The 14,202-nt window shown below is 36.3% G+C and overlaps 1 protein-coding gene across 3 annotated transcripts; it reads right to left on the bottom strand.

Moving 5' to 3' along the window:
* Positions 1-13,648, bottom strand: LOC128235204 (uncharacterized). Of its 3 annotated transcripts, XM_052949963.1 has the most exons (7): positions 13,578-13,638; positions 13,124-13,282; positions 12,342-12,556; positions 10,578-11,217; positions 9,570-9,728; positions 6,931-7,795; positions 1-6,090 (listed from the first exon to the last, which is right to left on the bottom strand). In XM_052949963.1, the coding sequence occupies exons 4-7, from the start codon at positions 11,133-11,135 to the stop codon at positions 3,590-3,592; spliced, it is 4,083 nt and encodes a 1,360-aa protein (XP_052805923.1). In that variant the 5' UTR covers positions 11,136-11,217; positions 12,342-12,556; positions 13,124-13,282; positions 13,578-13,638; the 3' UTR covers positions 1-3,589. The 3 variants fall into 3 exon arrangements, with proteins under 3 accessions (XP_052805923.1, XP_052805925.1, XP_052805924.1); XM_052949965.1 differs by lacking the exon at positions 13,124-13,282 and having other exon boundaries at positions 12,342-12,827; positions 13,578-13,625; XM_052949964.1 differs by lacking the exons at positions 12,342-12,556; positions 13,124-13,282 and having other exon boundaries at positions 13,578-13,648.
* Positions 13,649-14,202: the final 554 nt, after the last annotated feature.

Below are 14,202 nucleotides of genomic sequence, written 5' to 3'. Positions count from 1 at the left end.
AACATTGATAGACATAGAACACATATGCAATACTAATACAGTTCAAAATCAAATCATATTGGTGTCAATATATTTATAAAAAATATTGTAGGATATAGCTTCATATCGAAGTATAGATAAAAAGGTTATGCAAATAACATGCTCAAATAAAATAAGTCTGTTTGACCTCCATGATGGTGTAGTCATATGCAGCTTTGATGCAGAAATCTTGTTGAAACGAAATACTAGTAGCGAGTTAAAGCATACGTAATAATAGTTATGTAAGAAAGACATATGAACATGAATTAATTGATAAGTTAAATCCAAAAATTGCTTAACAGTTCTATATGTATATGTCAGTATGTTGAATGTTACTAATATTTTGAAAAGTATTTGTTTCAGCAGCGTGTAATAAATTTAAAAAAAAAATTAAAAAAAAATCGACGTGATGATCTGTTTCCAGTAGTGGCTCGATTGGATTTGTAAAGTTTGCTATTTCGATTAGTGTAGTTTTACATTCACATAGAACATGTGTGAGTTCTTCCAGGTATATCCCATCACATTTAATGCAAGTTCTGGTCGCAAGCACAGCTGACCTACCCCATTAATTTGCTATAATTCTAAGAGTCTCCCTGAATACACATTTTCTGATAAACAGAGTATATTATAGAAGGCGAGACTACAGGATGAAGAATTCGAAACACTATGAAGTCACAGTCATTTACGGTGCGATTTTCCCAGCAAGTTCTAACAATTTGACTGAGTTTTTAACAATCCTTTTTCCATGTCGTTTTGAGTTAAGTAATTAAAAGGATGCTTAAGGTACCCATTAAGTATAAATTGCAAATTGTACTTTGAGAGTATTCTGCATATGTCTGGGATAAAACCAAGTTTAACAGAGGTCTTTTCTTCTAAATACATACAATATTTTCTGATGAAAATCTCTTTCGTTATACAATGTTAAGACAAATTAAAAAAAAATATACAAAAACACATCAGTTTGCGTTTATCGATCTGGCTACATAGGCGGTTAGGTCCGAGCATAGATTCCGACATACCAGATCTGATTTGCAAGAAAAAGCCTTGCACTTTCTTTGCCACAAGTGTTGAAATAGATCGACTGTGTTTGTGCCATTTACGTTATGTTGTTCCATAATTCAGAGCAGAGCCGTAAAGTGTTATCGTGACTATTATCTTCTGATATAAGCTGCATGAAACGAGAGGACATACTCCATAAGGGTAAACACCTTGCCCCGAACGTGTTTTAAGTTTGAAACCTGCAGTAGATGAGTGACCTTCTGTATTTCTTCCGGTGTGAAGGGAAGTGCAAAAATGGAAAGAGCCTCGATTTCCGCTATTTACGTTAAGAAAGTTATTTAGGTCGGCCTCGGTGATTGAGGGTATCTTGACTGTTTGAACGGCTAAAAACGTTGGAATAGTGGTGCATAAATCCTTTTGTAACCTTTTCGTTAATTTATGACAATTTGTTATAGATAATCTCTGAGCAGACGTTTGACTTTTGGGGATTTTATGACCGAACGAGTTTCCAGAACAGTTTGTAGTCCAGCTCTGCCGTTTTGTTAAGCTCGTCTTAAGTATGAATTTTCGTGAGCTTCAATAGCTTCAAGATGCATTTTTTCTAAACGCAGTTTTCGCTTGCTTGTAGTGTGTATATAATGGCGGATCTTGTCTTAATATTTGACATAGTTTGGATCCAAGATGACCAATGTTCTAACCGCGTTTCATGAAGAGTTCATAAACACTTTATGCGCATTGTTTCTGTATTTGACATACTGACTTAGTTTATGACCCGATATGACCCATATTCACACTGGTCAATAAATATTCCGACTGAGTTTCTTGAAGATAGGATGTGCACTGTTAATTTCAAGACATGAATAAGGAACCTAAACACAAAAATGTTTTCCTATTATTTGACCTTTTTCTGACCAGATATGATCCATATTAACACTTGCAAAAACAGAAACATTAACAAAAATTGCTAACGACACCCGAACGCCCACCATCCTGGGTTTTGTCAATCTCTAAATATAAACTCAGACTAAGACATCAACATCAACAAACAATTTGGTAAATAGTACAAAATTTGAGGTGATCAACATGTAGGAATATATATTTGACAAATTCAATGAAAAAACGCAAGCAAATGCCTTTATTTGTTAAATTAGTTTGAAGAGTTATTTAATCATTATATAAATGGTATATAATATTAATCGGTTTCATACTCATTCCACAAATAAAGTAAGTCTTATAAATACAATAAGAAACTTGACTTAAAACAATGTTTACAATATTATATTATTTTTGAGTAATTTTACACCCCAGAATAATGTGCTTAATATTCATAATATGTTTGTATTCCAAATATTTTAAAGACTGCCTGAATATCACTCCAAAACGTTGAAAATGCCTTATGTAATAACTTTTATTTAAAACTGTTTGACTTTATTGTCCACGATGGATTTATGGGCTGTGCAAATACCAAGAGTTCCGGCAAATATACTCTTGTAATCGTCTTTCACAATAACCATGGATATTTGGCTTTTCATAGAATTGTTCAATATATATCTGATATATCTGCTTATTCGTCATGTTTTCGAGAGATTTGTTTTGTAACCTAATTTAAAGTTTTGTTACCTATATTGAAACGAAAAATCAATTTATAGCATGGTTTCTTTGACCTGTTTAAACTGATGTTATCATAAAATTATAATAATTGAATATTTTGGGAAAGTTTCATATCAGTCTGACGTCAGGAATTTGGAAACGCTGGTAAATTATGTTACATTTTTATTGAAAATAAAGAATTATTGCAAAGAAAAGGCCAGTTATAAAAAGATAAGTTTACAAATTAAAGTGAAACATTTTTGCGCTTATAAATAAACCCATATTTCATTTAAAGATCCTTAAGAAATATTAAATAATACAGGAGGATTGTAAGGAAAAACCTTCAGTTTTACGGTATGTGAATCACAGAATACAGTGAAGATCAGGTTCAATATGTCATACTTTATGACTTAATCATATTTAAACAGCGTCGCATTCTAATGGCCAAAAGTGTTGTCCGGTCTACAAAAACTACAATATCCAAAGGTCTTGTTCGGTCTACAAAAACTACAATATCTGTTTGGTTTTATATCGCACACTCATAAATTTGGTATCGATGGAAAGGGGACATTAATATGCATTCAATGAAAGAAGAATTTTGGAATTTGAGCAAGTACTGCCGGTACAGTAATGTATTGAAAATTGGCAATGAGGATTTGCAAGGCACAAATGAAACATATACCGGACACGACTTTTGGCCATTAGTATATTTTCCGGAGGCTTCCTTTTATGTTATGCTTTCCAGTGGTTTATAGACTTTTATCAGTAAGATAAAATTACAATCTCACTGTGACCGACTTACTGTTTTAAATGAGCGCGCTCAAAGCTTTGACAAAATTTTAATGACGTCATTGTTTGATGTCATCAAGAATTAAGCGCGCTTTTGTCATTTAAAACAATCAGCATAATTTTGAAGCATTGACTAACAGATAATATTTACACTAGTGGTGGTGGCACTCGATGAAATAAAAGAGTTATCCCACTAAAACAGACATTTATGTTTATAAAATAAAGTCAATGGGCCACACATTTCAAAATCACCAATAGTAAATTCTTTCATCGTTTCAGTATGCCGTTTAATGTCTTCAAAATCTGTAATCGGTTCCACAGTGCACCTACCAAGCCAACACTTCACCGTGTGAGAGCAGTTCTCCACCCTCTCCACAAGCTCCCTCAAGGACCGCGCGGACATAGTAACCCTGATCAGGACAACACTGGTGACAGAGGGTGGAAAGAGTAGTGAGTGATTACCGAGGATTGCCTCATCGATCCTCAAATATTTTAAATGATTCAGCTTGGGAAGTTTCTGACAAAAAAAGCTAATGTTTGTAAGATTACATATGATGAAAATCTCCAATTTCTCCCATTCTTGTTCCAACGATTGTAAAACACTACTTTCAACCTTTTCAGAAACATGATTTAACTCCAATGAAACTAATACCTTCGTATTGAACACGATATTCGATGTTTCAGGACCATGAATTTCCAAACATTGTAGATGTCTGCACGCAGAAAGGTCATACTGTCCAGCATGGTTCCATATTTCAACAATGGCAAGATTGTCCGTTGAGCTGTTGAACACGTCTTGGATATCCTCCTCGCTTATTTCAACCTGATGTCCTTCAATACGAATATGACGTATCTGAGACCTGTTCATCGATATCAAGGCCATAACCGTTGAAATATTGGAAGTCCCATGATCAATGTAAGGGTAAAATAGCGACAGTTGAATATTTTCTACATTGTTGGCTTTGGCCTCAGTATAACCAGAAACAATTGTGCGTTGTACTTCGAGATTCACATCGAGCGCACCGTTATCAAAATTCCAGTTACGATGTTCCAGTATACCATTTGACATCATGGCGGACATATCATGTGCAACTTCATTGTTTAGACCGCACATGTAGATAAAATGCTGCGAGACATCAGGCATTTTCATTGACCAGTATTTCAGAGGGCTGTAATCTTCAGCTAAGTACTCCTGTACTGCTTCATGATAATATTGCTTTATTACACTTTGAATCTCTTTTGGATGGTGAGCAACGTAAACTGCAGCAAGGAATTCCTGCACAGTCTTGTGGATGAATGAGAAACTCGATGATTTTTTTATCAAAGATTGAGACTTTGTTTCTCGCAAGATACCCGATTTCAGAACGAACAGGAGCTCTTCTTGTGTCAAGCAGTCAATTTTTTGAAACACCAGGGATGTTTTTCGGTTACTCAAAAACAGCTTCTCAAAGGCAAGTTGTGCCAGCTTCAGGACAATAATGTAGTATTTTTGTACATGTTCTTTTTGCATGAAACATTGGAGAAAAGACTTGCTTTCGGGCGAAACACGAAGCATAGGCAACTCTTTTCTTGCAAACATCATTTCCATCATATATGCGTATATGTCACACAAAGAAAGTGATTCCTGTATTCCCTCAAACAACAGACAAACTAGCAACATTGCTTTGATAGGTACCGAGAGTAGATGCGCGAATTTCCTTCTGACAACAACTTGGACGAAATCAAGATATGTTCTCTTTTCTGCTACTCTTTCATTAAGGCAAGCCAGCGTTTTCTGAACCAACAGCCCGGTATTAGCTATTCCCTGTATTTCGAAGTATTTGCCTATTTTGGTGTCCTTTACACGATTTCGGGACAATCGCCAGGGTCTCGATGTTATTATTACAGTTACATCTAACATGGGCGATAAATGAGGGATAGCTTTGTCTTCTACCGAACATGAACACTTTGTTTCAAAAGGATGCGACCATTCATCTAGCCCATCCGCTATGATCACGCACTTTCGGTTTGACAAAACACGCCGCATAGTGGAGTAGCCTGTGGCCCTCTCTTCTGGCTCGTAAATTGTGTTGATCAGCTGATCTCGAATCATGTCTGACAGTCGGCAAGTTTCACAGCTTTCTCTCAGATTAAGGTGAAACATAAACTCGATGCTTTTTAGAGTGTCTTCATCTTGAAGAAGATCATACATGGGCTTTGCCAATAATTTACGAAATTCCTCCTCATTAGACTCTACATAAAATTTATCATCATAAGACAATGAAATCAAAAATTTGTCATATTCTCCTTGAACATTTTTTAGTAAGGGATCGTTCAATAGTCGCCTTTCAGAAGAATTCTTCTTTTCTTCACCCTGATCTAAACTCTTTCCTCCATTGTCTCTAATCGAGACAGAGACATGTGTAGCCCATTTTAGGGTGGACATAGCCGAAAATGACGATTTTCCCATCCCGGCCTCACCGATGACGAAAACTGTACCTGTCAATCCCTCATCGTTACAGAAAATCTGTTTGTAAGAGGAAATAGGAGAACCACTTTGTTGTTGATCGTCTCCAACCCTTCTGTGGTCTTTCTTCACGATCTTCGGAGGGACGTAAAACCTGTCAAGTCTTTCGTCCTTGTCCGACAGCAGGGGCGATATGGGCGCGCTGTTGAGCTGCTTTTGATAGTACTTGACCAGCCGTTGACGTAGATCTGTGGATATATATTACAAATATCATGCATGTATACTCTCGTTACATATTACCATTGCACTGGAAGTAAATGTCGATAAATGTTACATATTATTACAATTGTATCTAGTATCCTCATTAGCTGTAACGAACGGAAATATACCAGGCAAAAAATCTTTTCGTCACAATGCGGGTTTAAAGTAAAATAGTTTTTAATCGGTTTTAGCGTCGCCTGCCGACTGTGTTCTCTTTCACATTGCAGTGAATCGTATTGTAGGAAATTACAAAAGTTGTATGCTGGGTATTTCTAGTTACAACTAAAAAATCTGTTTTCTTCATACAACATTTACATTACTATAAATCAGGCAAATCTTGAATTGTGACAGTAGTACAACAGTAGACAATACGCTTACATCTGCACATTTCCAGATAATCAGAAATTTCCGATGCACTCAGTTGTAACGAACACCACTTGTATACTAGTACGTAACCACAACCACACTGTTGCCTTATACTTATTTTACACAGAAACCAGAGTCCATGGTTAATTCTTTTCATTTATTGATTTTATTCTAAAAAGAACAAAATTCGGTATTATATCTTCCTTTATTATTCAGATTAACCGTGAAGAACGATTTTATTAGAAATACATTCGTTCAATTTAAAACCATTTTAAGAGGAAAACTAAATTCACCAAAACATTCCTAATATTTCCATATATTCGTTATATTCTAATTGTCATGAATAAGATGATCTAATCTGATATACGTACCAATAAAATGAATAACAATCCGTTTAATATAAATAGTTTACATATGTAACCCATTTTTGATTTTTAGTGATACTAGTTTCCGACAATTACCTTCTGATTGTTCTGCCTCTGACGGAGAAGAAACTTCTTTTTTTAACTGCAAGGACTCCTCCAACTCTGGTTTCTCGACTAGAACAACAGCTCTGCTCTTTGCCACTGCGTTTTCAATCTCAAGTTTCACTCTCATCTTGGCAGTTGTCATTGCGTCTTCTAATTGACGCTTCCCGGTTTCGAGGGCTGTCTGGCACTCGGACACTTTTTGCTCCAGTCGACGAGTTCCGGTTTCGATAACCGCTTTGCCCTTAGACAACGTTTCATCTATTTCACATTTGCCAGTTTCAATGTCAGTTTTACCCTGCGACACCACGCCTTCTATCTCTTGCTTCTCTGTTTCCGCAATCTCCGCTAACTCACGTTTGCAAGTTTCAATGTAAATTTTACCCTGTGACACCATGTCTTCTATCTCTTGCTTTTCTGTTTCCGCAATCTCCCCTAACCCACGTTTGCAAGTTTCAATGTCAATTTTACCCTGTGACACCATGTCTTCTATCTCTTGCTTCTCTGTTTCCGCAATCTCCGCTAACTCACGTTTGCAAGTTTCAATGTCATTTTTACCCTGCCTCACCGGGTCTTCTAGCGCTTTCTTCCCTGTTTCCACAGACTCGGTGAACTCACGTATACCAGTTTCAATGGCAGTTTTACCCTGCGACGCCACGCATTCTAGCGCTTTCTTCCCTGTTTCCACAGACTCGGCTAACTCACGTTTACCAGTTTCAATGACAGTTTTACCATTTGACACCACGGCTTCTAGAGCTTTCTTCCCTGCTGCCACAGACTCCACTAACTCACGCTTGCCAACTTCTATTATCGCATTCGCAACGTCTTCGTCCGAAATTGAAAGGGAGCCTTTTTCAAGCTGCAACCATTCAAATTATTTGTCTATCAAATGTTATAATTGTAAACGAACGATGTTCATTGACTGACAGTTGGTACATGTATGGATTTGAGAATTATAGTAAAACAAATCTCTAATGTAAAACCATTTCCTTAACTATTTATTACGTAAAATAAATACCTTTAACAATTTGTGATATAGAACGACGGGTGCTCAGCAAATAAGTGGAAAAGTGATATTATTTCTTCAAACAAATGTACTGAAACCTTTACATCATGTTGATCAGTATATTTTTTATGTTATGAGCAACAAAACTATTTAGTCATATGTATGTTCAGAAGTAGAAGACGTTTTCTATGGAAACGTCACTTAACGTAATCAGGCCTAAATTGTCAATCTGCCTTGTGTCTTATTGCCTTAGCATCTTAAAGATCTATCTGACATACAATATCCTCATGTTCATCGTCAATAATATCGCACAAAAAGTTCCATAATAAAGTCCACTTTAACACAATTTTTTCAAACCGTGATGCGACAGTCCTTGCCAAAAAATCCTTGATTTGCATTGACGTAATAATCGTCCATGGTCGACTGCGTGGTTTGTCACTTACATGATCTCTGCTCAACGCTCATTTTCAGACTGTGCTCGAAACAAAATGGCTGCCAAACAGTTATATGAGGTCGAAAATAGACTTGACGTCATGAACATCCTCTCAAGGATTTGCACTTTAAAACTGCTGGCGAGCTTGATGAGCTAAGCGTGATACATATATCAATGGCACGCTATGTTACATCCAATCAGACATAATACCAGTTGTCAGTTGGCAATTTAGGCCGGGTTACTTTGAGAAGCGTTGTCATATAGATTGCATTCCAATTACTTACATACCTAAGACAATAAGTTTTGTTACATAAGTGCGCTTTCTGATTAACATATCGTAACATGGTCAGTGTCTTTTGTTTATGTTTGAAGAAATGAGAGCACTTTTCCGCGTATTTTAACATTCGTCGTTTATTCATGCATATGCTAAAATATTTGTTTTAATACATATGTAATCATGTATATGACTGATTTGTTTTCATATAACAAAGACAGACACAGGAACGTGACATATGACCCCGAAAGGCCTCGTCGGCCAGTTAGCCATTAGTATTTTGGCCAACATATGGACAGGTAGCCTTTAGTATCTATCATATTTTCATGACGACCTTCCCGTGAAATTTGGAAATATAAATTCTGGTATCTATAATCAATTAGGTGTCATCCGCTGTAGTGTTTAAACTCCTTACAAAGTATGAAGTTCATAAGCCTAAGTGTTCATCGGTTATAGACCTCACATTTTAACCCACTGACTTCCTACTCAATAGGGGGCATGTGCTGGTTATGACCAACATTCCTACCAAGTTTGAGGTCCGTGAGGCCAAACGTTCTTAAGTTTTTGATCGTTGTTTTTTCATCTCAGGTTAACCACCATCTTGACCTTTGACCAACTAACCTCAAAATCATTCATCTGCTGGTTATGACTTACCTGCCTACCAAGTTTGAAGTTTCTAGGCCCGAGCATTTTTTGAGTCAATGTCACAATGACCGTGACCCACTGACCTCAAAATCAAAAGGGTTCATCTACTAGTCATCAACAACCTGTCTATCAATTTTGAGGTCCATGGGGACGGAGAGTAGAACTGACATACATACGGTCCGATTATTATATGCTGCTCATCGGGAAACCATTTTTCTAACTGTTTTAAAGACCAAATTAAGCTCTTTCTGACAAAGAGCATCAAATACATTTACCTGTTTCAGTTGAAGGACAGCTTGCTGGGCATCGTTGTCACTAACCAGAAATGTAGAGTCTGTCAGAAGTAAGTTCAGAGTGGCGAAGTAGTCAGCTAGATCTGTGTCTGTCACCTTGAGATCTGGGGAATGGCGAATATTGCGGCCTATTTCACGAGCCTAAAATCAAGCTGCTTTTAAATACTCTAAAGTAAGATGATTCCATTATAGAATACATGTATTGCCACATTTTCAAGATTTTATTATAAATGTTGAAATAAATAGTAATTACATTTCTTTAAAATTGGTTCTGCTTACATTTTTGACGATTCGGTTTCAAGGCGCACAATATACAGTGTGTGTATACCACAATGATACAAAGGGCAGTTTATGGCGCTTAAAGAGCCCTTCATTCGTTTCAATACCGGAGTTTGATTAGGCAATTAGTTGACTCAAACACTTCAACAAACCTGTTTCCTAACTATAAATGTTTTGACAGTGCTCCATCGGGCGGCGGTTTTGTAAAAGGTTTGTGGAAGTGTTTTCAGAAACTAAACTCAATCAAACTCTGGTAAAAGACCGATGGCTGGGCTCTGTAAGTGGCGTAGACTGTGCTAGATTTCATTAAAAATGGTAAAGAATTTGTAAAGTTATATTGCTTTAAGTCTTCATTCAGAGAAAAATATTGCCTCCCGACGTAGCATTTATGACATAATTTATCACGTGGTATACACACACGCTGATATAGGTTGATAATAATAATTATGATAATACTTTTAAATGCATTATCACGTTTTACCCATTCGAATTTAATGATAAAAAATCATATAATTTGTGAACAGATAAAAAATATAGCGAGAATTTCGCGCTTTTTTAACTTGGGAATTCTTGGCATCACTATTTTAATTCATCAACCAATATTGTGCCTCTTTAAATATATATTATTAAAATACTCGCCAGGGAGCGCTGCTACAATTGCATGCCATATTAACATGACAGTCGTTAAACATACTTGTATTAATGAATTACCTTAGTTAATACGGTTGACTTGCTGGAGATATTGAATGACAAACTCCTTTGGAACTCGCTGCAGTTAATCATAACGCTAATGATGCCATTGAAGTCTGTCTCCTTGAATGAAGTGACCTCTTTGTAGCCGTCGGGTGGCATAAAACATTTAGTTACTTGCCAATGGTTCGTACTCCATTGGTCGGCTTTGGTATTTTTCCAGGACGGTCCACCATATCTGTGAACAGCGCATATTTTATCCCGAAAATCATCGCATACCTGTGTAGGGCAACATCGGGGCATCTTCAATGGAGAATCGTGATACTTGCAGTTTCGGGGATGTGAGCACAGTCCATTTGTAGGACATCGCAACAGATTCTCTGTCAGACAAAGCTTGCATGTTGTTCCAGCAGTTAATTTCCTGGACTGGAGGACTGAAGAGTGAATCTTTTGCTGGAGGCGACATGAATCCCCTTCGACAAGGCCTCGTAGACCGGCCTTGGTGATCCTGAGGGTGAGGGCACCTTTGAGCCAGTTCTGGTTCTCTTTCTCCTTTAAAATGTCTTTGTATGAAGCCATTTGCGGCTAGGCTGCGCGTTGAAATGCTAGTGACGTTAACCTGACGTCATACTGTCCGACATTGGAGACTCACGGTATTTAACTGAAAAATCATACGAAAAAGTCAAAAATACGAGTACTGTGTTTTTTTCTGTTGTTGAAACAAACTATTGAGATATGTTTAAAAAGATTAATATATTAAATTATTTCAACAAAAAAACTGAGTTTAGTTCTGTTAGCAAACTATCGCATCTTTTAAAAGCAGCCAAACTGCAAAATAACAACTTAGATTTTTCTTATAAAAAGTTTAACGTAATACGGGGAATGCCAAGTTTTTTTAGAATGAAAATGCTACATTAACTGTGTGTACTTAAGAAACAAATATATCTGAAAATGGATCTTTTGATATACATTAAAGCCAAAAGCTGAAATAAACTATTTTTCGGTATTGTTGTTTTTGTGGAATTTAGCCGATTTTGTCTTAGATAAAATAGTGTTACCAGTTATCTATAAATAGATTTATACAACTGGCTATCTACTTATAATTGGCGAATTTCACTTAGTAAGTGGTAACACGAATAATAACCAGTTAATATGTTAAGTGGAATTCGCGAATCATAATTAGATAACCAGTTAACTGCGAGAAGCCAAAAATGCTTGTTTTTTGCTTTCAATTGCTGAGGCAAATAGGCTATTCGAAAACAGTATGTTATGTCCTGGTACAGTTTACCACAACACTGCCTCTTTCAGATAAGCGAAATCTGGTACGTTGGAATGTTAAGTGTTGTTTAAATCATATCCACTTTCAGCGCAAATTATACTCGACAGCGCCACAACTACTCCACAGCGCCACAACTACTCCGCAGCGCTTTTGTTTTGATAACATTCTCAGTGTAAATTATCTCAAATACGTTTCTAAAAATGTTTGCTCATATAACTTTCAGTCTCTTTAACCTTTGGTTTAACTAAATGTGTACTATAATGTATTGCATTGTACTAAATTCGTGATTGAATTAAAACAGTATTTTGTTGTCTAAAGATTATTTTAATTTCGAGATGGTATTTATTTCGTAACTTAAACCAACCTTCTTAAACCCCCGTCAAGAACGACAAACAGCTATTCTTGTCATGATTATTACGACTAAATTAGTAGTAAAATAATATAAGGCTCAAACCTCAAGTGACATTGACATTAAAATGAATAGAAAAAAACAGATTTTAGCTCACCTGAGCACTTCGTGGTAAAAGGTGAGCATTTCGGTGCGATCGACCTTTATCAGTTGTTCGTCTGTCGTCCGTCGTCCACGATTAGTTAGTTACCTACTTAGCTACCATTTTTAAACCAATTTTTTCGAACGTTAACACAATCTTTACGGTCACCAGATCTCGATTATCTGTTCGATTATGTGACAAACCGGTCCAGTAGATCCAGCTTTATTGGCCTTGATTTATAAACAAAATCCATATTTAACATCGTTACCGCTATTCCCTCAATTTATATACCAGTCATTATCATATATGAATGAATATATGGGACCATTTAAGGGATGAATTGCGGGCTTGAAGTTATTATCGGGGTATGAACGCAATTGGGCAGGTCAAAGTGTGTGGAGTCCGAAGAACACATATTAATTGTCCTTGAATTTATCGACAAGATTGCTATCTAATATTGTTTACACTCTAGCACCATTTCGTCACCAATGCTAAAAACATCTTTAACATCATAAAAATAAAAGGCCATAATTTCTCGGCCAAGTTCGATCATGGGTCAAATCTGAGCAGTAGGTCAAGAGTAAATGCCCTAAGTTTATAGAACAATTTCATATTGACATTGTTACCACCCTAGCACCTATAGTGCTATCCCAATCATATTCAAAAGTAAATGTATGTCCCTAAGATCTCAGTCGAGTTGGATGATGGGCCAAATCCTATTAGTTGGTCACTTAATGTTTGCACTTTATATTTGCAATTCAGATAAAACTATGACTTAAGCGTTAGTTAAAGCTCACATGAATCAGCTCTCTACCGCTATGAAACGACCACAGAAATAACTAGCTGCATAGAAGTGAAAATCGCTGTTATCGTTCACCTCTTTGTTGCACTTAAACTTCATGAAAACGGAAGTAGAGTTAGGTTTCATCTATCGATACGCATTTGATGACTCATATCTATAATGATGCAATATTAAAATTTGAATAATAAAAACATAAATACCTTGATAAGAACTATTACTAAAGTAAACGAATCCATTTACCTAAAAGATAGCTAAACTTCAGCGAACACGTTTTATACTAGAATCAACTGTCTGACCTGATCGCCATTATGTTGGTTTACCAAACATCGTGCCAGAAATCTGCCACGCTCTATTTTTTACTATTTACATGCAACGGAATCAGGCAAGAGATGCTCAAGTTAGAAGAACTATTTTCATTTACTATGACGTATCTTAAGAACCCAGTTTACCTTTAAAATGAAAAAAATAGATTTAATTTTATTCCGAGTAACAATTTCAACAACTTCGAACGCCATCTTTCCACTTGTCAAAATTTGTTATTCGGAATACATCGGACTGGTCCTTGACCTTGCGCCAAAACAAATACTTCTTTTTCTACTTTGTATGTGTTTGTTGCATATTTTTATGCTATACTTATAAATCGATAAAACACACTAAAATCGCTCACGGACGCATTTCCGACGTTCAAACCCAAGGCTCTCTTTTTCGACATGCTTGTCTTTTGTGTAAGCAAGCATGTACACAATCACGTGACATTGATGCTGTTTCTAAATTAAGAATCGCATGACTTGTCAGATTGTAAGATGGCCTAGATAGTATACAAAAATTGCATGTTTCCCCAATTACAACGGAGTGTATGAGTATGAAATTTATTGTGAACATACGAGGTATTGCATTTCGTTGAAAGAACATTTGTTAACAGGTTTGTAAATAAATTTGGAAGTATTACAATTTCCATGTGCGAATTTATTGTTATAAAAAGCGACAATTATAGTTATGGGAGCATTACTTACATACACGATTACTTCATTTCAGCCATAGATAGTCAGATTTTGTTTCTACGCAGTAATAACC

The sequence above is a fragment of the Mya arenaria genome, chromosome 5 (genome assembly GCF_026914265.1).
Source record: "Mya arenaria isolate MELC-2E11 chromosome 5, ASM2691426v1".
Lineage (NCBI taxonomy): Eukaryota > Metazoa > Mollusca > Bivalvia > Myida > Myidae > Mya > Mya arenaria.
Note: the sequence above shows the minus strand (reverse complement) of the source record. Positions and strands in the feature narration are given on the sequence as shown.

What these genes read in the sequence shown, in the direction of transcription:
- LOC128235204 (XM_052949964.1), bottom strand. Translation starts at nt 11,135, where the DNA reads ATGGCTTCATACAAAGACATTTTAAAGGAGAAAGAGAACCAGAACTGG. An exon ending in AGTCAACCGTATTAACTAAG is followed by an intron (nt 9,729 to 10,577) that starts GTAATTCATTAA and finishes GCTTGATTTTAG; the next exon opens with GCTCGTGAAATAGGCCGCAA. An exon ending in AGAGGCAGAACAATCAGAAG is followed by an intron (nt 6,091 to 6,930) that starts GTAATTGTCGGA and finishes ATATATCCACAG; the next exon opens with ATCTACGTCAACGGCTGGTC.